This window comes from Urocitellus parryii, chromosome 7, assembly GCF_045843805.1.
Source record: "Urocitellus parryii isolate mUroPar1 chromosome 7, mUroPar1.hap1, whole genome shotgun sequence".
Classification (NCBI taxonomy): domain Eukaryota; kingdom Metazoa; phylum Chordata; class Mammalia; order Rodentia; family Sciuridae; genus Urocitellus; species Urocitellus parryii.
In genome coordinates this window covers 132,837,659-132,861,284 of record NC_135537.1, presented here as the reverse complement: position 1 = coordinate 132,861,284, position 23,626 = coordinate 132,837,659, and the positions used below count along the sequence as shown (strand labels likewise).

The 23,626-nt window shown below is 43.4% G+C and overlaps 2 protein-coding genes and 1 non-coding gene across 8 annotated transcripts; 1 reads left to right on the top strand and 2 right to left on the bottom strand.

Annotated features, from left to right (window-relative positions):
• Positions 1 to 3,904: 3,904 nt before the first annotated feature.
• On the bottom strand, positions 3,905 to 23,577 carry Mis12 (MIS12 kinetochore complex component). 6 transcript variants are annotated; one of them, XR_003301295.2, is made up of 5 exons: positions 23,182 to 23,577; positions 20,243 to 20,305; positions 18,234 to 19,188; positions 15,910 to 15,972; positions 3,905 to 3,957 (listed from the first exon to the last, which is right to left on the bottom strand). XR_003301295.2 is itself a non-coding variant. In XM_026393950.2 (3 exons), the coding sequence occupies exon 3, from the start codon at positions 19,151 to 19,153 to the stop codon at positions 18,533 to 18,535; it is 621 nt and encodes a 206-aa protein (XP_026249735.1). In that variant the 5' UTR covers positions 19,154 to 19,188; positions 20,243 to 20,305; positions 23,182 to 23,577; the 3' UTR covers positions 17,088 to 18,532. The 6 variants fall into 6 exon arrangements, 5 of the variants coding, with proteins under 5 accessions (XP_026249735.1, XP_026249737.1, XP_026249738.1 ...); XM_026393950.2 differs by lacking the exons at positions 3,905 to 3,957; positions 15,910 to 15,972 and having other exon boundaries at positions 17,088 to 19,188; XM_026393952.2 differs by lacking the exons at positions 3,905 to 3,957; positions 15,910 to 15,972 and having other exon boundaries at positions 17,088 to 19,188; positions 20,243 to 20,302.
• On the top strand, positions 12,382 to 12,809 carry Smim48 (small integral membrane protein 48). Its single transcript, XM_026393892.2, has one exon. The coding sequence runs from the start codon at positions 12,444 to 12,446 to the stop codon at positions 12,807 to 12,809; it is 366 nt and encodes a 121-aa protein (XP_026249677.2). The 5' UTR covers positions 12,382 to 12,443.
• On the bottom strand, positions 22,273 to 22,401 carry LOC113186516 (small nucleolar RNA SNORA30/SNORA37 family). Its single transcript, XR_003301299.1, has one exon. It is a non-coding gene; the product is annotated as a small nucleolar RNA SNORA30/SNORA37 family (small nucleolar RNA).
• Positions 23,578 to 23,626: the final 49 nt, after the last annotated feature.

The following is a 23,626-nucleotide window of genomic DNA, read 5'->3' as shown; positions in this document are numbered from 1 at the left end:
GTCTGAAATCTTTCTGACTTGATCATAAGAATCAGGTTTGGGAGGGAAGTGTCTTTGTGCTGGCTCAGTTTCCCGAAAGGCCCCAGCTCTGTAACAACAATTTCTATATGTCTCCTTCCATACCCATTTCCAATCTTATTTTGGGGGGTGGGGGCAGGTACACGGGATTGAACTCAGGGGCACTCAACCACTGAGCTACATCCCCAGCCCTATTTTGTATTTTATTTAGAGACAGAATCTCACTGAGTTGCTTAGCACCTCGCCTTTGCTGAGGCTGACTTTGAACTTTTGATTCTCCTGCCTCAGCCTCCCAAGCCCCTGGGATTACAGGCATGCACCACTGTGCCCACCTCGCCTTTGCTGAGGCTGACTTTGAACTTTTGATTCTCCTGCCTCAGCCTCCCAAGCCCCTGGGATTACAGGCACGCACCACTGTGCCCACCTCTATTTCCAATCTTCATATCCTTTTATATTCACACTGACAATCTCTTCTTGACCAAACTTTGGTCAGACTCCTCTGAATCCTCTTCCAGATGATGCCTACACTTTATGACTTCTGTGTCCTTTGCCTTGTCTGATTTCAGCAAGAATTCTGCTAAATCAGTGTAGCCAGAATGCCACACTCTCAATATCTGTTCATCCTGAATATCTGATAAGATTATTCATCCCCCAGGTGATAGCTGATCACCCTAGCCTGCCTTGAGCAAGAATCTTGTTAGGTCAGTTCAGCAAAGAACCACTGGACTGACCAGGCAGCCTCACCCAGGGACACTGCCTAGATCCCAGCTGGCCTGATTCACCCACCTGCCCACATAAGAAATAGTGCCAAAAGGTGAAATGAACTTTATGCAATTTTATGAAACTGGGGAGAAGCAGCTAGATTGCTTCTCCACTGATGTCACAAAAGAGGTTATAATTTGTAGAAGCAAAAGCTAGGTCATATACATATATAGGTTGAGCTAGGCTGTGCTTAGCTACAGAATATGACACAGTTTTACTTTCCTTGGCCTCTGTCATAAGCATGAGGAGGTTTTTATTCTCATCATGAGGAAATTCAGGAGCTCTCTGTTTCATTAGGCCATTTTGTGCTGCTATAATAGAATACCACAGACTAGGTGATTCATAAAAAAAATTTTTTCTTATTTATTTCAGATCTAGAAGCTGAGAAGTGTGAGACTGAGGAGCTGTATCTGGTGAGGGTTTTCTTGCTGCACCATTCCATGATGGAAGGCATCACATAGGGAGAGAGTGCTCCAAAGAGGCAAGAAGGGGGCCTGAACTCATCTTTCTTTTTTCTTTTTTTGGTACTGGGATTGAACCAAGGGGCACTTAACCACTGAGCCACATAACACCTTTTTGTATTTTATTTAGAGACAGGGTCTTAACAAGGTGCCAGGGCCTCGTTAAGTTGCTAAGACTGGCTTTGAACTTGGGATCCTCCTGCCTCAGCCTCCTGAGCCACTGGGATTACAAGTGTGTACCATGGCACCCGGTTCCTGAACTCATCTTTCTATCAAGAAACTACCCCCTTGATAACTTATCCACAACCACTATCTGTAGGGACCTCACTCCCATGAAAAGAAGCATCCCTTAAGGTTAAAGGAGTAAAACACCCAAGGAGTGAATGAGTTATAGGCAGCCCCCACCCAAAAAGGGCAAATGCTTTCTTAGTTTGTTAGCTGATGAGAGAGTGGCATGTGCCTTTCCCTAGCCCCTCACTCTCTCACTGGTCTTACTGCTTCAGAAATCAGGTGCATCATAAAACCAGATGCTTGCACCTTGATTTTGCAAGGACGAACAACATAAAGGGTAATACTGTTGAGGGATCACTGAAACAGCCAATTCTCTGGACCCTTAATCTGTTACTTGCATGGTTTGTGTTTTCTTCCGCTCCCTACCTGTGTTTCCTTAATAGCTGCAGACTCATCCTTATCCCAAGGCAAAGATGAATATACAGGAAGAGCTGTGACATTTGGCTTCAGACTGAACACCCTTCCACCAAGAAAACACCTTAGAAAATGTGCCCAAAGCCAATCAAAATTCCTAGACCCTAGCTCATCCCTACAAGCAACCCTTTCACATGAATAAAACAGGCTCTCTCCTTTGTCCAGGGAGCCAGACTGACACACAATGCTATTTCCCCTCTGCTGCAGCTAGAGTTCCCAATAGAGTCTTGTCCCTGTCACCGTTGTGCCTTTGTCTGATTCTTCTGAAGGAGAGTACAAAAAAGCCACTGAGCCGATAATGCCAAAGTAATGGCCCAGTGCTCATGGCCCAGTTACCTCTCAACACTATTTCTTTGGGGATTAGTTCCCAGCAAATAGTTAGTTCCCTCTTTGGAGGGAAAAATTCAAACATGGCATCTACCTTTTTGATAATTTTCCATCCAACGACCTACCCCAGGTCCCATAAGTCCCACTGTGTTCCTTGGCTATAAATCAAAGTTGGACCCAATTTTTCTACCCTACTATAAAACCCCATTAAATCCTGAATAAAGTCTGTCTTTCCAATTTACCAAGAGTCATGTCATTTCTTAAATATACACTCCCTCACACACAGGGTTTTTGTTTGATTTATAAAATAGGGTTAAATATAAAAGATTACCCTTGCCTCCCAATTTCTCTAACCCCTCTCCATCTGCCCCTGCCACGAGGTCTCCTTAACAGACACGCTTCCATCTTTTCTACTATTTTCTCTGCCTGGAATGTTCTTTCCTCCATAGCCACAAGACCAACTCCCTCACCTCCTTTAAGTTTGACTTGAATCTTGCGTTCTCCATCAGGCATACCCTCTCTAATATATTCCACCCCCATACTCTTGATTCTCTCTACTCTACCCTAATTATTTCCATTTTAAAACTCAGAGACTTCCATGCGAAGCACACACTACCACTGATGTATAAATGTATAAATCACTGACGCATTTCACATGCCTTAGGGGAGTCCCCGGCATATGATGATACTCAACAAGTCATTGAATAAATGAATATATATATATATATATATATATACATAATTTATATCATGGTAACCAGCAGTGCTTCTAGTTATGAATATATATAATTTTCCTTGTTATATTTGGAATTGGGCCCCATTTTTTTTCCCCAACCATAAGACCCCATGGTAGTGGTCCCTGTACCTATCTTGATAGCCCCGGATGTGGATTCTATATACTTAGTTATCCCTGTTCCCTCCAGAAATCCCACTAAAATATCCATAAAGGAATAGAACAAGTACAGTCCCAGAGTAATGAGAACTAGGGGAAAATACAAGAAATGAAGAATGTCAATACAAATATTGGAAGATGGTAAGCAAATATAAGCTCTGCTGTGGCAGAACAGGGAAAGCTAAGCCTGAGCCTGCAGAGTTTCAAAAGAAACCTAGGGGCACTTAACAATTTGCACTGCAGGACCCAGGAAAGATCAGGACCTGGAAGTGAGGGGTCTATCCCACGTGGGCACAGAGATGCCAAAGGTAGCAGGATTTGTTCAAAGTCTGGATTAGGAGCAGCCAGGAGTTAGGCCCCTAGACCTCTCCCATCCTTGCCAGCACTGTGGCTCCCGTAATCCTGCAGAAGACTTCATGAATGTTGAGTCTCTTTAGGGGCTGAACCAGTCAGACTCTGGATTCAGGAAAACCAGCCACAAATTAGAGAGCAGAGTGAGGCCCTGTGCTGTAAAGAATGCAGGGCTTTATTGAAGGTTGACATCCTCCCATTGGAACAGACAGACAGACAGACACACACACACAGAGGCACCATTCTTCATTAGACTCTCATGGTGCCAGGATTATAACGTAAGCCGTTCTACTCCTCCTGCTTACCCAAGAGGAGAATCAAAAGCACATGTCCAGGGGCTGGGGATGTGGCTCAAGCGGTAGCGCGCTCGCCTGGCATGCGTGCGGCCCGGGTTCGATCCTCAGCACCACATACAAACAAAGATGTTGTGTCCGCCGAGAACTAAGGAAAAAATAAATAAATGTTAAAATTCTCTCTCTCTCTGTCCCCCTCTCTCTCTCACTCTCTCTTTAAAAAAAAAAAAAAAAAAAAAAAAAGCACATGTCCAGCTTTATTAAGGTACGATTGACATACAATATATTTGATGTTTGACATGTGTATACAGTTGTGAATCCACAAGATTTCCTGGGAGCAAAATGTTGGTTTACCAACATGTTGGTTTACCAAGGATAGAAGAACCCCAACTGGGGCTGGGGATGTGGCTCAAGCGGTAGTGCCCTCGCCTGGTATGCGTGCAGCCCGGGTTCGATCCTCAGCACCACATACCAACAAAGATGTTGTGTCCGCCGAAAACTAAAAAATAAATATTAAAAAAAAAAGAAAAACCCCAATTGCACTGGAAGATTTTGTCCTTCCACTAGGATGATCATACTGAACAACTATCTAAGGGCTCAGGTTGGTTCTTCCCATTTTCTTTTCTTTTCTTTTTTTTTATGGAGGTAAGGATTGAACCTAGGGGCACTTAACTATTGAGCCACATCCCCAGCCCCTTTTCTATTTTTTATTTTGACACAAGTCTCGTTAGGTTGAGGAGGCTGCTCTCAAACTTGCAATCCTTCTGCCTCAGCCTCCTAAGCTGTTGGGGCTACAGGTGTGCGCCACAGCCCTTTATCCCTTTTCTATTGCTATAACAAAATACCCAAGGCTGGGAACTTTATAAAGAAAAGAGATTTCTTGTGGCTCATACTTCTGAAGAGTAGATGGGCAATTGCCCTTGGAGAGGGCCTCTATTGTGTCACAATGTGGTAAACCATATCACGATGGACCAAGTGTGAGAGGCCAATAGCATGAGAAAGAGAAAGGGAATGAAGGGGGCTAGATGGTTACAATAACTTGCTCTCTCAGAAAATAATCCAGTCCTTTGAGATCTACCACACTCCCAAGAGACAGGCATTAATCCCTTCAGAAGGTGGTGTCCCATGACCTTGGAAGTCTCCCCCTGAAAGTCCCTACCACCTCAACATTTCAGTGGGGGGAATTAAGCCTCAATGTGAGTTATAGTGGGGACAAACCTCAGTACATAGTGTCACTTCTTGATTTCCAACTAAGTCTCTTGCCTAGTTTCTCATGTAGCTACACTCGATTTCTAGTTATCCACTGTTCCAGTTATTATGGCTGTATAACAAAGCATCCTAAACTTTAATGGCTTAAACAATGACAAGATTCCACACAGACACTGCAAAATGGGAACTTGTCTTAGTTCCACTCAAATTAGATGAAGAAGCTCAAAAGCTGGGGGCCTGAGTCATCTAGAGGCTGCTCATTCACATGACTGGTGGCTGATGCTTGCTGTGAGTTGAGATGTTAGCTGGGCTACTGGCTGGAACACCTGCACAGTTCCAGTTGTAAGCAACATGGTGGTTGGGTTCCAAGGGTGAGCATTCCAAGAGAATCAGGCAGAAGCTGCATCCTTTTATGATCAAGCCTTAGAAGCCACGTTGCTTCCTTTCTACCATACTCTAATAGAGCAATCATGCCCCCAGTCCAGATTCAAGGGGAGGAACTTAACCCCCACCTCTCAGTGGTTGGTAGGTCAGTCACTCCGCAAGAAGAGTATATGACAAACGTATTGGGAGTAGCCATCTCCAGAAATGCAATATATTGCATCTTTGAAACCTCTCTCTCTTGCATCTTAAATGCCCTTGACCCAGGAGTTCTTTAACTGACAACCAGGTTTACCATCATCCCACTTAGAAGAGAGTGTCTGCCCTTCCCCTGGCTCTCTTCCCATTTGTTGGTTCTCAAGAGACACATGTATCTTTCAGAATCTCAGGTTATGGACTTTGAAGATACCTCTGACAATTTTGATCTATGAGTAGGTCAGAAAAAAAGCAACTTAGACCCCAATGATGGACCCAAGACACATTCCAGGGAGACCTTTATGAGTCAAGAATCCAGTCCATGGCTGATCTCAGAGTGAGTTCATTCACTCACATCAAGGATCCCATGTAGAAGAAGAGGGCCACCGCTATTCCCAGGAGGGCCTGTCTGGGAGGCTTTCTGGCTACATTTCATAGTTGTTATCAGCTTATCCTGGTCCATCTTCCTGGCTTCTTTTTTCTTTCTTTTTTCAATAGAGAAGTCAGTGGGTATTAGGTAGAGGCGGAAAAATACTTCCTCAGGATGAAGGTGATGGTATAGCAAAGTCGTAGAGATGACAGGAACAAGTGCAGGATCATTCTTAACTGGTGGGAAGTTGGAGGGTGTTTCAGGATTGTTGGATTTGGATGAATTCAGTGTAGATTAATTTTCTTTTCAAGGTGGGCTACTTGAAACATGGAGATGTCCACATGACCCTGTCAAAGAACTCATTCAAGAGTTGTGGATTTCATGCTTCCGTTGAGTCAGACACCTGCTGGGGTTGTGGAAGCCCATACTGAGGTCCATGCTTTTTTTGCAGGAAAAAGCAGGCAGAGAAGAGGTTCCCAGGGTCAAGGACCCTCTGGAGGCTGTGGGTAATACTTGCTTCAATGATAGGATAACTACAAAATTAAACTTAGAGTTGTGTACATACTCTGGTCTAAGACCTAATCCTGGAGCAGGGGAAATAATAGGGTCCTATGGAAACAGTCATCACCTGTGCTCTGGTGGACTCTACAATCATGGAGTCCTACTGAGTGCAACCAGTAGGTTAGCTCCAGGAAGTTAGGAACCCAGAGGAGGGGAGCTGGAGAGAGACACTGCCAGAGAGAACTTGAGGGCAAGAGGCTGGCACTGGTATTAATGCTGGACTATTATTCAGGAGACCAGCTCTGTTCCTGGTTTCCTAGCAACTGCTGTTCAGCAGGTGGTTGCTAAGCAATATGGGGCCATCCAGACAGTTGGGTAAGGACCTTAGTCTTGTGGGCACCAACTAGAATATCACAGGATACACCTATTAACTGCTTTTTGCTGCACACACACACACACACACACACACACACACACACACACATCAATGGTACACAAGATCTGGAAAAATGAGAAAGAGGTTACCCATGAATTCAATGTCCAAATAAGGTTAAAATTACCATCTTTACTCTTTCCACCCCAGTCTTTCTCTGCAGGAGCATTATTTTTTTTTTATTGTCCTTTTAAATCTTACTTTTGGACTTTGATTTGGATTATCACAAGAATCCCTCAAGCCACATACGAGTTTTCAGGATACTCATCTCTGATGACTGGATGACTCATGCAGTAGCCACAGTTCTGTTTTGTTTTTCCAGAGCTCGGGATGGAAACCATATTACACTCCAGCCCTGGCTGCAGCATCATCTAATTAACTATTCTCCTCTTGTTCCGACAATGAGTTTGCTTCCATTTTTTTTTCTTTGCCACGATGAACAGTACTGCAATACGCATCCTCTTGCTTTTCTTTCTTGTAGATCGTCGCATCAAAATCAATATTAAGGGATGGGCTGATTATATAAAAGGACATGAATATTCTCATGACAGTCTGTCTTGTTTGACTGCTTCCCTCACAGCTGGTTTCCGTTTCCTCCAGAATGAGAAATGGACTGATTGTACCCCACCTGCAAAGTATTGACATTTCTTCACTTGTTAAGTGGGAAACTGAGACCCATTGGAGAGAAGGTATCGGCTCAAGGTCACACAGAACTAGTTCTAGGTCCCTGGTCTGACTCCCCTCTTGGACATCAGCACAGACACTTCCATCACTGAGTTTGGATCAAGTCAGGAAGGTTCTATGTGCCTCCTCATCTATCTACCAGCTCTTATTGCACAGTGCAGGCTATAGTGTAATTCTTTTCTCAACCAAACATTTTGAGAGTGTGTTTGTGTTGAACGATAGAAAAATACTTTATAAGTCCTGTCTGAAGGAGAAGATTCTTGGGGATAGTTAGACAAGTCACTACTGACACAAATCCCAGGCCCTTTTACTTGGACTGGTGACTTAGCTGGTCTCATAACTAATCAGAACAACCCATCACTTGATGTGGTGGCATATCCCTGTAATCCCAGCGGCTTGGGAGGCTGAGGCAGGAGGATTGCAGGTTCAAAGCCAGCCTCGGTTTTTAGCATGGCTCTAAGCAGCTTAGTGAGACCTTGTCTCGAAATAAAAATAAAAAGGGCTGGGGATGTGGCTCAGGGGTTAAGCACCTTTGGGTTCAATCCCTGATACAAAAAAATAAAATAAAAAAAAGAACAACCTATTATATTATAGAAGTGTGGTTGCAACAGAGTTTGGAACCAGGCCCCAAGTCCCTTCATTAAATGAATGTTGCAATGTGGCAGGCCTTGTGGATATAGCTACAAATAAGGACCACTTAGTCCCTAGGGTTATGGAGCTCATGGTCATTTGCAGGCAGTGAATGGAGTGATGAGGCAGAGTAAGACAATTATTTCTATTTATTTATTTATTTATTTTTATGTGGTGCTGAGGATCTAACCTAAGCCCTCACGCACGTGAGGCAAGCATTCTACCACTGAGCTACAACCCCAGTCAACAAAGGTCTTAATTTACAAGACCTTTGAAATAGACCTTTTTTATAGTTTGGGGAGAACAAAATATATCTCTATGATTCTTTACAACTTTGTGGCAAAATATACATAAAATACAATTTATCATCTTAACTCTTTTTCCCTCTGCCTTGGCATTACTTGGGGTCAAACCCAGGGCACTCTACCACTGAACTGCATCCCCAGCACTTTTAATTAATTAATTTTTTTTTTGGAGGGGGGAGATACTGGGGATTGAACTCAGGGGCACTCAACCATTGAGCCATATCCCCATCCCTATTTTGTATTTTATTTAGAGACGGGGTCTCGCTGAGTTGCTTAGCACCTTGCTTTTTTGCTGAGGATGGCTTTGAACTCGCTATCCTCCTGTCTCAGCCTCCCAAGCTGAGGTGATTTACAGGAGTGCCCCACCACACTCTATCGTGGCTTATATTAAACGTCTCTTGAATGGCTTTTGGTGTCTCACTTTAAATTTTCTTTTGTCAAAACACAAGAACCGAGTAAGATTTGGAGTTTCAGCTTCCTGCTTTCCTGTGATAGTGGTACATACCTCCAGCTACTCAGGAGGTTGAGACAGGAGGATTACAAGTTTGAGGCCAGCCCTGAGCAATTTAGCAGACCCTGTCTCAAAATAAAAGAAAGGACTGGGGATGTAGCTCAGTGCTAGAGTACTTTTGTAATGTATGTGAGGGCATGGGTCTGATCCCCAGTACCAAACAAACAAACAAAATTCACCTACTTTATGTAAGACAGTTAATTTTAGAAAATGTATAGAAGTGTGCAATCATCACTGCAATGCAGTTTTAGAACTTTTTTTTTTTTAGTGAGAGAGAGAGAGAGAGAGAGAGAGAGAGAGAGAGAGAATTTTATTTATTTATTTATTTTTCAGTTCTCGGCGGACACAACATCTTTTGTTTTTGTATGTGGTGCTGAGGATCGAACCCGGGCCGCACGCATTTGCCAGGCGAGTGCGCTACCGCTTGAACCACATCCCCAGCCCAGTTTTAGAACATTTCTATCACTAAAAGGTTGCCTTGAAACTGCAGTTAATGGTTTCTTCTACTCCAGCCCCAGGTGATCACTAATCTGCTTTCTATCTCAATAAATGTATCTTTTCTGGACATTAAATATAAAAGGATCATATACTCTGTGGTCTTTTACATCTAGCTTTTTCTACTTAGTGCAATGTTTTTGAGGTCCATACAAATTTAGCATGTATCAGTAGTTCACTTCTATTTATTGCTGAATAGTATTCAATTGCATAGATAAACCATATATATATATATATTTTATCCAGTCACCATTTGATGGATATTTGGATTGTTTCCAGTTTGGGGCTATTAGCAGTAATGCTGCTATGACTATTCCTGTACTAGTTTCTATGTCATCATATGCTTTTGTTTCTTTCAGGTAGAAACCTAGGAGTGGAATTGCTGGGTCATATGGTAAGTGTATGCTAAACCTTTTATGAAGCTACCAGTTTTTAGTGGACTAGGATTAAGAGAATCCATATTTTGCAGCTCTTGTAGCTGGAGTTTTAAGTCTCCTTTTGTTAGCAACAGAATGTGAGTCTGCTGCAAAAAGCCAATCCTTTGGCTGAGCCATTCATTCAAAAAAAATTAAGTGAATACCTACCACTACCTGGTAGTGTCTGCCTATGCAAGAAATCCTTGGCAGCTTGGCCCAGTGGCACACACCTCTAATCCTAATGACTCAGGAGGCTAAGGCAATACCAGCCTTAGCAATTTAGAGACTGAAAGGAAGTGACCACAACATTTGGAGCAACCAAGAGATCTTTATTGCAGCAGTGAAACAGAGGCGAAGAGAGAGAGAGAGAGAGAGAGAGAGAGAGAGAGAGACAGAAGAAAGAGAGAGCAAGAGGGCTGGGGATGTGGCTCAAGCGGTAGCGCGCTCGCCTGGCATGCGTGCGGCCCGGGTTCGATCCTCAGCACCACATACCAACAAAGATGTTGTGTCCGCCAAGAACTAAAAAAAAAAAAAAAAAAAGACATAACAGTTGGAACAGATCTATCATTGCCTCTGCATAGCGAGGTTGCTAGGTTTAAAAAAAAAAAAAAAAAAGAGAGAGCAAGAGAGAGAGAGAGAGAGAGAGAGCAAGAGAGAGGGGCCCTGCAGGAGGGAGTTTTTATAGCCCAAATCTAATGGGGTCTCTGGGTCTGCAAGCTGCCTTGTTGGCACATAAGGGGGTTGAGTGTTCAGCCTTAAGGGGTGGGGGGCGAAGCGCTCAGCCTTGAGCAGGGGCTTGGGCCTTTGGGCTTGAAGCAAACAGGTAATAAAGAACCAGACAGAGGGTTTGAGTGGCCAGGTCATCCTGCAGCTAACTTTGTTTGGCATACCCTGCAGACAACTTACTCAGCCTGTCCTGCACCTAACAGAGACCCTGTCTGAAAATCAAAAACAGACTGGGGATGTAGCTCAGTGGAGAAGCATCATTGGGTTCGATCCCCAGTACCAAAGGGGTGGGGGGAGAAGTCTTTGGCAACACTGTAAGACTGAGAAAAACAGCATCCTGGACCTGAGTCCTGGTGAAGGATCCAGCGGGTGAGGTAATAAGTTCCCTGATGGCAGTTAAAGTCCCATGAGTTGCATTTGCCAGGGTCTGCAAAAGGACCCCTCTGACCCACTGGGACCACATAAAACCAAGTTCTCCATTCCACTAACCCGGCCTTGGAACCTCAGATGCAACAGAGATGTCAGGAGATGGTAATGCCCAATGACTGTGGCAATACTAGAGGAAGCCAGAGAGGGGCTTGAGTTAGCAGAGGGGAGGGTGGGGCAGGGTGGTGAAGGTGGGAAAGAAATGGGCTCAGATAAGAGGTCTTTGAAAGGATTTGGGTTCATGCCCAAACGCTGGAGTCCATATGTAGTTCAATAGCAAAAAGAGAAAGCAGGATGTAGGGGTTGAGGATCATGCTCAGCATGCCCAAGGTCCTGGGTTCATCCTCTTGTGCAAAAGCCAAAACAAAACAAACAAAACAACAACAACAACAAAAACACAATGTATAGATACAAATGTGGATGGGTAGAAAAAGAAACAGGGAGGGAAAGGCATCAACTCTTTAACGGTGCAATTGCAGGACCTTGAAATTGTTAAGTGTTTTTTATATTGCTTATAAATTTTAAGTTTTCTACAAGATTTCCATTTCATGTATCAAAATAATAATAATAATAATAATAATAATAATAATAATAATAATAATAATAAAACAACTCTTCAATGAATATTTGTTTTAGCTGGGCGGTGGCCGCGCGTCTATGATCCCAGCACCTTCAGAGGTTGAGGCAGGAGGATTGCAAGTTCAAAGCCAGCCTTGGCAACTTTACGGAGGCCTTAACAACTTAGTGACACCCTGTCTCAAAATAAAAAATAAAAAGGGCTGGGGATGTTGCTCAGTGGTAAGCACCCTTGGGTTCAACCCCTGGTACCTAGTAAATAATACTAATACTAATACTAATACTAACAATAGTTTTAGGAAGGAGAAGTAAACCCTGGGGAAGCTCCGCACGCAGCTGGTGCCTGGTGGTCTGCATTCCAGCTTCCTGCGCGCCAAGCCCTCTTTTCCCGCCAGGGGTTCCCAGCTAGCTTCCAGTGCCTGCATCTACCCTGGTGGCCTGTGTGGTTGCCAGGGAGACAAAACCTGGCTTTGTGGAGACTTGCTAGCCTCTGGCCACTGGCCGGGGAGCTGGAACAGGGAGAGCCAACCTCTGCAACAGGCAGGGGGCAGAAGGAGGAGTCAAGGGAAGTGGCGCCTCCGCTAAGAGGCCCAGCATACCCTGCAGAGGCCCCTTACCTCACTGGCTCCGCCCCCTGTACCCCCACTCTGGGTAGTAGAAATACAGCTGCAGCTCCAGCCGCTGCCCACTGCATTCGACCGGTTCGGACTTGACTGTCAAGTTTGGATTTGATCGCCTGAATCCAGCAGACCCCCACCTGCCCGCGCCCAGTGCCAATGGCTGACGGTCTCTTTCAGCGCAAACCCTGGGGCACCGAACAGATGCCCACCGACTCCGACCCTGAGTCCGAAGGCCTGTTTGATAAGCCTCCCCCAGAAGATCTTCCAGCTGCCCGCGCGCCCAAGTCGGCGTCTGCTGCGGGCAAGAAGTCTGGTCGGCGTGCGAGCGGGAAGGCGCAGGGGATCCGCTCCGGGCAGCCCCCCAAGGCCGCCGCTCGTCCCCAGTTCAAGGAAGAGGCGCCTCCACTGGACGAGGGCTGCTATCTCGATCACTTCCCGCACCTCTCCATCTTTATTTACGCGGCTATCGCTTTCTCCATCACCTCCTGCATCTTCACCTATATCCATTTACAGCTTGCCTAAGTCGGTAGGGCGGGAAGGGGTGGGCGCAGAGGGGAGGGGGGAGGGAAAGGGAAAGAAGGGCGCAGCAATTTGTTGTGGAGACTAGCTGCACCCCCTTCATCTAGCTTTCGATGCTTGTTTCTTTTCATCTCTGTTGTCGTTCTCTTTGTCTAACTGTCCATCAGGAGGAGGAAGGTCCAAAGTAGCCATTGGCAAAGAAATAACGGTGCAATAGCACCCGCAGACAGGGGGCGGGGGCACAGACCGCTCCTAATGTTTAGAATGCTGGGGTGCAATTGAACCCCGTTTATAGTTAGGATAAAGTCGCTGTAACCTACCACTTTGTGATGTGGGGGCTTGCACAGCGAGCCCAGCATTTTGTGCTTGGTGAGCCCAACCTTCTGTTCTTCAAGGGATGAGCCAGATCTGGGCCCACGGCCTTCCAGAGAGGGTCCCATGGGAAGGATTGGCGCCCTGGCCCAGATTGGGCCAGAGCCCTGTGATGCTGCATGACCCCCAGAAGGAGCCAGCTGTGCCTCAGAGCTGGCGCAGTCAGTACTCAGAGCTCTGGCGGACCTGGGTGAGCAGAGGGCACCGCTGGAACCCTGGACAAGGTGAGGGGCATTTGTCAAGGTATGGTGCCACACCTCCCGGGTTCCGACTGATCCGAAATGTGCGCTTTTCCTGCCTCAGGCTTTGTTGTCGCTGCCAGGCGGAGCCAAGACCTGTAGCCAGAGGACCCTTGTTCCAGAAAGCCACGCTCAGGACGTATCGGAACTGCGTGGGATCTGCAGCTGCACACTTCCCAGGACGCAGGCCGATTTCGATGGGTCCACTGTATGAGACTGGAGGCCCTAGCTGCGGTTCACGGGAGATCTTCCACTGTATGAGACTGGAGGCCCTAACTGGGGTTGACGGGAGATCTCTACTTGGGGACTCTGGGGGTAGCTTCACTCTATTCAGTAGCCCTTCCCAAACTATGGTACCCAAGATGAAGGGGCTGGGGGATGTGTCCATTGAAGAAATCCTGTGGAGGGTTTGTCATCTTCAACCCAAAATTCTAATACTAGAACCCACTGTGGCAGGTTATTAACCCACTTGCTTTCTTTGTTTGCTCATGAATGTCAAATGTCCAAATACAGCACTATAACACTGCATATTCTTTACCGAAATATCTGTAATCGTGGCACCTCTGATGGAATAAATCTTTTTCAGTCTCCTCTGTATTTAGTTCTCCATTAATTTCCAACTGTACAATGGGCCCCTTCAGACTTCCTAGTCTGCTCCAACATGCCAGGATCCAATCCTGCTGTCTCCTAACAGCAGGTCTATTACTCCTCAGGATTTAGTCCCCACTTGCTTCCATATCAAGACACTTCTTGCCCAGTTCAGTCAGTCCCCCAATTAAGCTCCGGCATTTGCCCTTTCATCCAGCTTAGGTTTTTTTTTTTTTTTTTTTTTTTTTTTTTTAAGAGAGAGAGAGGAGAGAGTTTTTTTTTTAATATTTATTTCTTTTAGTTATTGGCGGACACAACATCTTTGTTTGTATGTGGTGCTGAGGATCGAACCCCGGCCGCACGCATGCCAGGCGAGCGCGCTACCGCTTGAGCCACATCCCCAGCCCCCAGCTTAGGTTTTTATAAACTGTTTTCCAATAATAAAGCCTTGTCATTTCCCAATTTTGATTTCCCCTAATCCCATATCACTGTGTACCTTGGTATCTTGCCCTTCTACATCTTACTTAAATGCTACAAGTGTGCCATCCGCTGTTTCCCTAACATCAGCCTGTGCTTTATAGCCACAGTTTAAAATAATTTCCTCCAACAATTGGTGACACCATTTCTTCAAATCACAGCTCTTAGGTACCTCAATATACACCTCTTTTCCAGTTTTTAAACTTGTATATTGGATCTTCTACTATCCCTTAATATTGATTCCCACTGAATCTCAAGATATGGCCTAGTGTATTCCAAACATTTGCTCCTATTGTTTCTCATTCACATATCCCCTATTATCTCTTATTTAACAATCCTTTGATGACTTCAGAATATGATCCCCCAATATCCTTTGGTCACCTAATCACCTGATGACAGACTCCTTTCCCATCCCAAAACCAAAGTCCTCTGTTCTTCAATCTTTGTTATTGTTCCACAATAACTTGTGCTACCAAATCTGGGTCTCCATTTTCTATCCCATATTCAAATATCTGGTTGCTTTGCTGATACTATGATTAGATCCTGGGGCTGGGGATATAGCTCAGTTGGTAGAGTGCTTGCCTTGCATGCACAAGGCCCTGGGTTTGATACCCAGCACCAAAATCAATCAATCAATCAATCAATCAATGGTTAGATCCTTCTGCCTCTACAATGTTTTAATAGTGACTTTAATACTCCTAAATATCCAGGCCCATTGAATCCCCTTATTTCAGAATCTACTGCATTTCTCCCCAGTTGGTCTAATGCTGCACTCTGACGTTTCTTAACATTCACTGCTATCCCCGCCCTGCACCAAGATTCCATTACTCTTCTCATAGCCTCATATTTTTTTCTATTCACCCATTACTTTTTTCACTCAAAAAAATACACACACACACATCCATACACACACTCTTTTTTCATATGTATACCTATTTGTTGGAGCAGGGGGGTGTTGGGGATTGAACCCAGGGGCACTTTACCATTGAGGTACATCCCCAGCCCTTTTTGAGACAGGATCTCATTAAATTACTTAGGGCCTCGATAAATTGCTGAGGCTGGCCTTGAACTTGCAATCCTCCTGCCTCAGCCTCCCAAGTCACTGGGATTACAGATGTGTGTCACTGTGCCCAGCTATATTTTCTAATCAATATTAAATTTCCATTACTTTCATGCTATCCACATTTGCCTTTAGCATCATCATGTCTAATATGGCCAACTTTCCTCTTCTATAGTTAAGTATCCCAGGATATTTGGTCACATATCCTAATTGCCCCCTACATACCTTTTGCCCCTCTATTTCATGGTGACTTCTCTATATTGAATTTTCTCAAGTGTCCCTCAATTTCTGGGCTTCTAGTAAGAGTTTCCCTTATTGGGTGGGTGGGGGGGGGGCTGGGGTTGTGACTCAGAGGTAGAGTACTCACCTAGCATGAGTGAGGCACTGGGTTCCATCCTCAGCACCACATAAAGTAAAACATTGTGTCCACCTGTAACCAAAAAAAAAAAAAAAAGTTTCCCCTTATTCAAAATATCAAGCCTTTCTCTGCTATTAATGGATAGTCAGTCTTTTCAAAATTCCATCATGATTGTGCCCATATTTTGGTACTTGTGCTTTCTTGCTCAAGAGTTAAATTCTAGGGGGTTCAGGGGTGTAACTCAGTAGTATGGCAATAGCCTAGCATGTGCAAGGTTTAGGTTTAAATCCAGCACCAGGAAAAAAAAAAAAAAAATTCTAGGTAACATACCTTTTGGTCAAAAAAAAGACAAGGCACCTCAAAGGGCAATCCCATGAAAATGGCAAGTAGTAAGAAAGAAATTCCTTCCCTGAAGAACACTCAGGTGCCATGGATGTTAGGCAGGTAAAAATAACAGATTTGCAGCAGATCACAATGATATAGAACCTATTGATTGGGGAAAGTGTTCTATTATGTATTGAGTTGTCTGTAAAGAGCAGATATATGCAGACAGTGAATTAAGCAGTGGTTTCTGAATATTATGGGATATTATTTAAATTGAGGGAGGTAGTTGGAATATATTTGGGACACTATGTATGAAGTTGACCTAGCAGAGCCACATCCTTTCTGCAGGCTCTAAGGAAGAATCTGTTCTTTGTCTCTTCTAGCTTGTGGTAGCTGCTGGCATTCCCGACTTACGACTGCATTACTCCAACCTGCATTTATGCCTTCTACTCTTGTTTTAAAGGTCTCCCTCTGCCTAACTTATCACTTTTCATTGGATTTGGGGCTCATATTTCAAGATGATCTCATCATCTCCAAATCCTTAAATCAATTATATCTGCAAAGACCCTTTTTGTATATAAGGCTACATTCAAAGGCTCCAGGAATTAGAACATAGTCATATCTTTTGAGGGATTACCATTCAACCTATTACACTAGGTGATTTTGAATAAGCTTCAAATGTGAAATGGAAGTTTTCATTTGAGTAAAAAGCCATACTGAGAAAAAAACATAGATCATGATATTATAGACAACACAAAATCAAAATCCAAAGCTTCTAGAACATATATATTTAATGCACAGGATTAGAAACAAGAATTAAATTAAAAAAAATGTTTAAATATTTATTTCTTAGTTTTCGGCGGACACAACATCTTTGTTTGTTATGTGGTGCTGAGGATCAAACCCGGCCGCATGCATGCCAGACGAGCATGCTACCGCTTGAGCCACATCCCCAGCCCAAAAGACTTTTTGATAATAAGCACAAGTTTCCTAAGTCTATAAATATTTAGTTGCAAATATTAATACTCCAAGTAACTCCTTCTTTACAGGAAAACTCAAAATCCTGTTCTTTAGGAAGACATGAAAAGCAAATAACACATTAAGATCAGTCATTAGGTCTAGGGTTGTGGTTCAGTGGTAGAGTGCTTGCCAAGCATGTGTGAGGCGCTGGGTTCGATTCTCAGCATTGCATGCAAAAAAAAAAAAAAAAAAAATCAATCATTAATATTTCTCCCCTTCCCTTAGATAATCTGAGGGTACTAAACATTTGATGCTTATTACCCTCACTATGAATAAATAAGTTAATTAAATATTATTTATAAGGCAGAGTCTAAAACTAATTTTACTATAAAAAAGGTATAAAACCTGAGTCAATAAATACCAACTTCATTATTGTGTATGCCCAATGCTTCCTTTTCTTTTTTTTAAATATCTTTATTTTTATTTACTTATTTTTATGTGTGCTGAGGATCAAATCCAGGGCCTCACACGTGCTAGGCGAGTGCCCTACAGCTGAGCCATGACCCCCCACCCCATGCTTCCTTTTCTATTCCAGTGGTATCTGCTTCTTTTTTGTCCAATGTTATCTTCTGCAGGACCCCAAGGTACTAAATTGCTTAACATCACCAGGGCCTCATTTATAAAAAGGTCTATTTGGGCTGGGGTTGTGGTTCATTGATAGAGAGCTCGCCTAGCACGTGTGAGGCACTGGGTTCAATCTTCAGCACCACATAAAACATAACAAATAAAATGAAGGTATTGTCCATTTATAACTAAAAATATTTTTTAAAAGGAGAGATTTATTATAGAAATAAAAACAACTTTCTTATTTACCAAAGATCAAAGATGTCTTTTTTTTTTTTTTTTTTTTTTTGCTGCTTGCTTCTTCAACCAGTTATAACATCTTCATGTAAAGCAAAGTTACTGGGCAAGAGCAGCACCCTATGCTGGCTATTTCATAGTATAATGGCTGGTTAATAAAGAAGCCACCCATTTAACCCTTTTCTCACCTGGTATTATCCAAAGAATAAGCCAAAAGGGCCAGGATCACAAAGTCTTATAACCAAGGTACAATTATATATTTTCAGCTGTAGTTTTACTTCTTCAATCATGCCCCCAAATGAGCCATTATTGAATCAAGAATCTCTTTCCACTTATTAGAAAACTCTAATGAACAGATGCTTCAAAGACTAGTTCAAGGCAGTATAGCTACTTGAGAAGAGTAGACCAAAAAAGATGGGGAACATAAGAAAGAGTGAACAAAGGAAAACTACTTTTTTACAGGTTCTTTGTTTTTGCTACTAAGAAATTAAGATATTTTCAGTCTTTTGCTTTCCTTTTCCACATTGTCTCTAATGTTCTGGAGTTTCCTACAGTTCTGGACCAGGGACACCAAACTCTTCTTAAAATCACTAGTCCCATGATGTCTGCCAACATTTTCAAGCTCATCAAACAAAGTCAAAGTCTGTTTGAGTTTGGCTTGAACAATTTTTTGCTCTTCTAATTCTGCAAGAAGGGCCTGCTTAGTACATAATTCAGTCTTATACTTTTCCTGTAATTCTTCAATTTCTTTTTGGAGAAGCTGGAATTCTTCTTCACTGTAAGGATGCGTCTCCTGACATTTGTCTTCAGGAAGCAAGATATTTGGGGGAATACGCAAAATCAACTGCAAAAGCAGCTGCTCCATTTTGCCAAAAAGTTTATCAAAATGTCCTTTCATGAAGCAAAGAAACTTCTCTGTGCATTTACGAATCTGGACTGGGCTAATATCACAGTCTGGGATTCCCTCCATCTTCTTCATAATAACCTGTTCAACAGCCTGCATCACTTCAAATAGGTAATCTTGAAATGCAATGTAGATCCTAAGCATGCAAGTCTCTGGTGTGAAGCCAAAGAACTGAGCCTCATAGGTCATTGGATCCACTGACATCTTGGTTTACTTTGCTATTTTCAATTATGAAAAATCTGCAAATGTAAAAAGAAAATAAAAATTCATTTGGATAAAAAAAATGAAGAAAGTAATAGATCACATCACAAACAAGGACTCAAAGAAAAAAATAAGTTTGTGTTCCTTGATACCTGCTGTTATTTCCAGCCTTGATTGTCCATAAAAGGATACAAACCATGCTTCACTGAGGCTCTTTCCTCATTCTAGAACCGACTTGCCCCTCTCCCTTCTCCTCATTATTCATTTGTCTCCACCTCTCATGTGCTGAAGTCTTTGGCACACAGATCAATCTTCTGGCTCTGTTATCATCTTGGACAATTTTAAAATTTACATAGATGACCTATGAGATTGCCCCAGAGACATGAATTTCAATATCTACAGCTCCATTCTTTCAGCCACCTGGTTCTTTTTTTTTTTTTTTTTTTTAGAATTTTAATATTTATTTTTTAGTTATCGGCGGGCACAACATCTTTGTTTGTATGTGGTGCTGAGGATCGAACCCGGGCCACACGCATTCCAGGTGAGTGCGCTACCGCTTGAGCCACATCCCCAGCCCCAGCCACCTGGTTCTTGATATTTGCTAACTTCTCTCCCCAACAACTCCTACTTTTTGACCACAACCTCCTATATTATTCTTCCAACTATCATTCACATATTCTCATTGTACTTTAATCTAATAACCTTCTTTCTTGCTCTCAGTCTCTTCAGTTCTTTCCCCAGTCCTTTCAAGCCTCGTGGTCTTCTATTACTTTAAATACCCTATTGCCAGTGGCCTCAATCTCTTGCCTTCCACCCCAGCCATCTGAAAAAAATCCCTATCAGAAGATGAACAAGGGGGCTTTATAACACTGACTTGTTTTTTCAAGGGTGTGTGTGTTGGGGGAGGGGGTTTCATTCTTTTCAAATGTAAATATCTAGGAAAATATCACATATCTCCCTGTCACAATGAGATCAATCTAGACATCTTTGTCCTAGTTGTAACCATATGCTTGTCATAGAAATAAGAGAAGTTTTTTTCTTAACTCCTTTAGATAAAGGTACATAGGCAATAATAACTGACATTTCAATTACCAGGTTAATTTAGGATGGACTTCATGACAACATGCAGGAAATGATGTGTCCCATCTTCTTCTTCTTTTTTTTTTTTTTAAAGAGAAAGAGGTGAGAGAGAGAATTTTTTAATATTTATTTTTCAGTTCTTGGCAGACACAACATCTTTGTTTGTATGTGGTGCTGAGGATCGAACCCGGGCCGCACGCATGCCAGGTGAGCGCGCTACCGCTTGAGCCACATCCCCAGCCCTCCAATCTTCTTATAGAAAACAGATACTACTAATCTTGAAGTTTTATGTATATATTGGTTTAAAATAGAGTGATTGTAACTGTGTGATTGTTTAAACAAGGTAGAATTTCTTTGTTTAGAGATTGTCTACAAAACATTGTAATCTTGATGTTATTCAATAATAAAATTGCTTTCTTTTCTATTTTGTAGAGGATTCTCTGAATTTTTATTTTCAATACTTCCCTATGCCTCCAGGATCAACTCAAACCCTCTCAATGTGGTTTATAAGGGCCTTCATCATCTGACTCTTATTAACCACACTTTTTTTTTAAGTACCCTACTGTCTAATTTGAGTTAAAACTTCTATTTTTGTCCTCTATTACTTATCCTTTTACTTTTCACCTCCCATCCTTAGTAGGAACCTAATTATAGTGTTTTTAATGTGTCTTTTAAATTCATATTTATCTGTGGATAGATATTTTATATATATATTTTATACATATACATTTATTATTTTTTTGATAACTTCATATTATTATTTAAGTTTACTTCATTTGTTCTGACTAAAGTATTCCATCAACTCTATCACATTTAAAGATTCATTCTTCTTGTGACAAACACCTCATTTGTTCCTAGCATTTTCTTTTGGGGGGTGGGTACCAGGGATTGAACTCAAGGGTAGTCAGTCACTGAGCCACATCCCCAGCCCTATTTTGTATTTTATTTAGAGATAGCCTCTGAGTTGCTTAGCACCCCGCTTTTGCTGAGGCTGGCTTTGAACTTGTGATCCTCCTACCTCAGCCTCCCAGCCACTGGGATTACAGGTGTGTACCACCATGCCTGGCCTGTTCTTAGCATCTTGCTACCAGAAATTAAATGAACATCTTCCTATGATGTCTCCTTGGGGACTTGCCAGGTTTTTCAAAGGCAAGTCATTGCTAGGCCAAAGAGTTTACTCATAGATAACTTCACCAAATATTGCCAAAATGTTTTCCAGAACACGTGGGCTGATTTACACTCACACTTGTGCTAGATGACAATTTCTTCCTCATATCTTTGCCAACACTCAACAGTATTCAACACTCTAACTTTTGCCAACTTGGCAGATATAAAATTGTTTCACACAAGTTGTTTTTAGAAAACCAAAATCATCTACCCTCAGACACTAACTGAACACTGAGAACTGAAACTGTCTACGTTCCCTCCCCCACAACCTCATGTCCACATTAGCATGACTTTAATATTCTAGAAGACTAGAATATTTCCACTGTTCAAATGGTCTGGTTGTTCCTTACAAACTCCCTAAAAGATGGTCCACTCTTAGTGGAAACTATCAACAATCTGTATGCTACCATTCTCTAAACTTTACCTCAAGTTTCCATCTTTCTTGGATTGTTGTATTATGACACATAGCACACTGTAATCAAGCCCCATACATTGGGAAATATACTTGAAACCAAACTTAGAATCTCAAAAAATTCCAATCTTATCCTTCTCCCCTAAGAGTCACTGTCAATGCTCTACTGAGGTGGTGGTCTCACAGTAAGTAACAAACAACCATTGTTTTAATCAACAGGCTGTGAAGATTTCTTTTTCTGTTAACTACCCATTCATACCCCCTTTTTATTGTAGCTTTTGTTTTGTGAGGGGATCTAGACAAGTTGCCTAGGCTAACCTCCAACATGAGATTCATGTGATCCTCCTGCCTCAAACCCCCTAGCAGCTGGGACTATAAACTCCTGCCACTGCACCTGGTCTTTTTGTTGTTGTTGATGTTGTTGAACCACTTTCTCTAACCTGTTATTTGTTTTGTTTTTCTTCTCTGTTCCATTGAGTGACAGTTGCCACTGTTACAGTACCAGGGCAAGAATGCAACCAATGGTTTTCTCTCAGCACCAGCTACCAAATCCTGGCCCCACTGCCTAGGGGAGGACCTGTGAAAGTGCTAGCCAACCTTTTATTTGGTTCTTTCCTTCCTTACCACACTAGATGATGCTCCGTTCCTTGTTCCGAAATTCTTTTTTTTTTTTTGTACCGGGGATTGAAGCCAGGGGTGCTTAACCACTAAGCCACATCCCCAGTCGTTTTTCTTTTGAGACAGGGTCTCGCTAAGTTGCTGAGACTGGCCTTGAATCTGGGATCCTCCTGCTTCATTGCTCCGGAATTCTTTAGCGTTTTCTAACTTTGTTAGCCCACCCAATAAAGTATGATGCTCTTAACCTCTCTTGCAATGATTAGGCTAGTCTTTGCTCCGACCAAAACGAGCTTTTTTCTTGCCCTCCAGTAGGCATGCCTTGGGTAAACAGCCTTTAAGGGCCACTGCAAGCACCCTTTCCTGATGACCCACCACACCCTCCTCTGAATTCCCATCAGTTGCTCTCTTCGCAACTGACTAATCTAGTCCTACGGTCTCATCTTCTCTGCTAGCCTTAGAGTTCCTGAAGGTAAGAAGAGATTCAGGGCGGGAGACGCCCAGGCCATCTCAGCGAACTTAGATGCTTTTAAGAGCTCGCGAACACTGGACAGGACCCAGAAGCGGCAGAGCTGGAGAAGCTTCCGGGCAGCTCCCGGCTCCCATCCGGCCCTGCGATCCCGCTGCATGCCGGGACCTTCAGGTCGGGGCCCGCAGCAGGGCGGCGCGGCTCACCCAGAGGCCGCTCAAGTCCCTCTACGTGGGGGAACCTAGTTCCCGCCTCTCCTCAGCGAAAACGCGGCCCCGCAGCATTTACCGTAGCTACCATGGAGGTGATGAAGTCGATCACACACAAGGGTCCCGCTATCTCCTTTAAGGCACCGCGATCTGCCAAAGATGGGCGGCACTGCTGGCACTTCAAAATTCCGACTGATTTGTGCCTCCACGAACGAAAGCAAAGGCGGGATGCTATCGCCCTCCCGATTGGCTGACTGTCGGGTCAGAGTGGGCACCTCGATTGGTGACGGAAAGGGGCCAGAAGGGAAAGCTAGCTGTGGCTGGCGGGGATTGGCGGAAGGAATCGATCTTTTCTCTCTTCTTTCCTACGTTGGTAGGAGGAGAAGGTGGGCCGGGGCGACGCGGAGACGCAACTCTTGATTGGTGGGTCAGCGATTCTTAACGCTCTAGTGATTGGTGGCTGGCCGATTGTGCGGCGCTGATTGGACAGTAGCGGTAAGCTAAAGCCTGGGACGCTCTGAGCC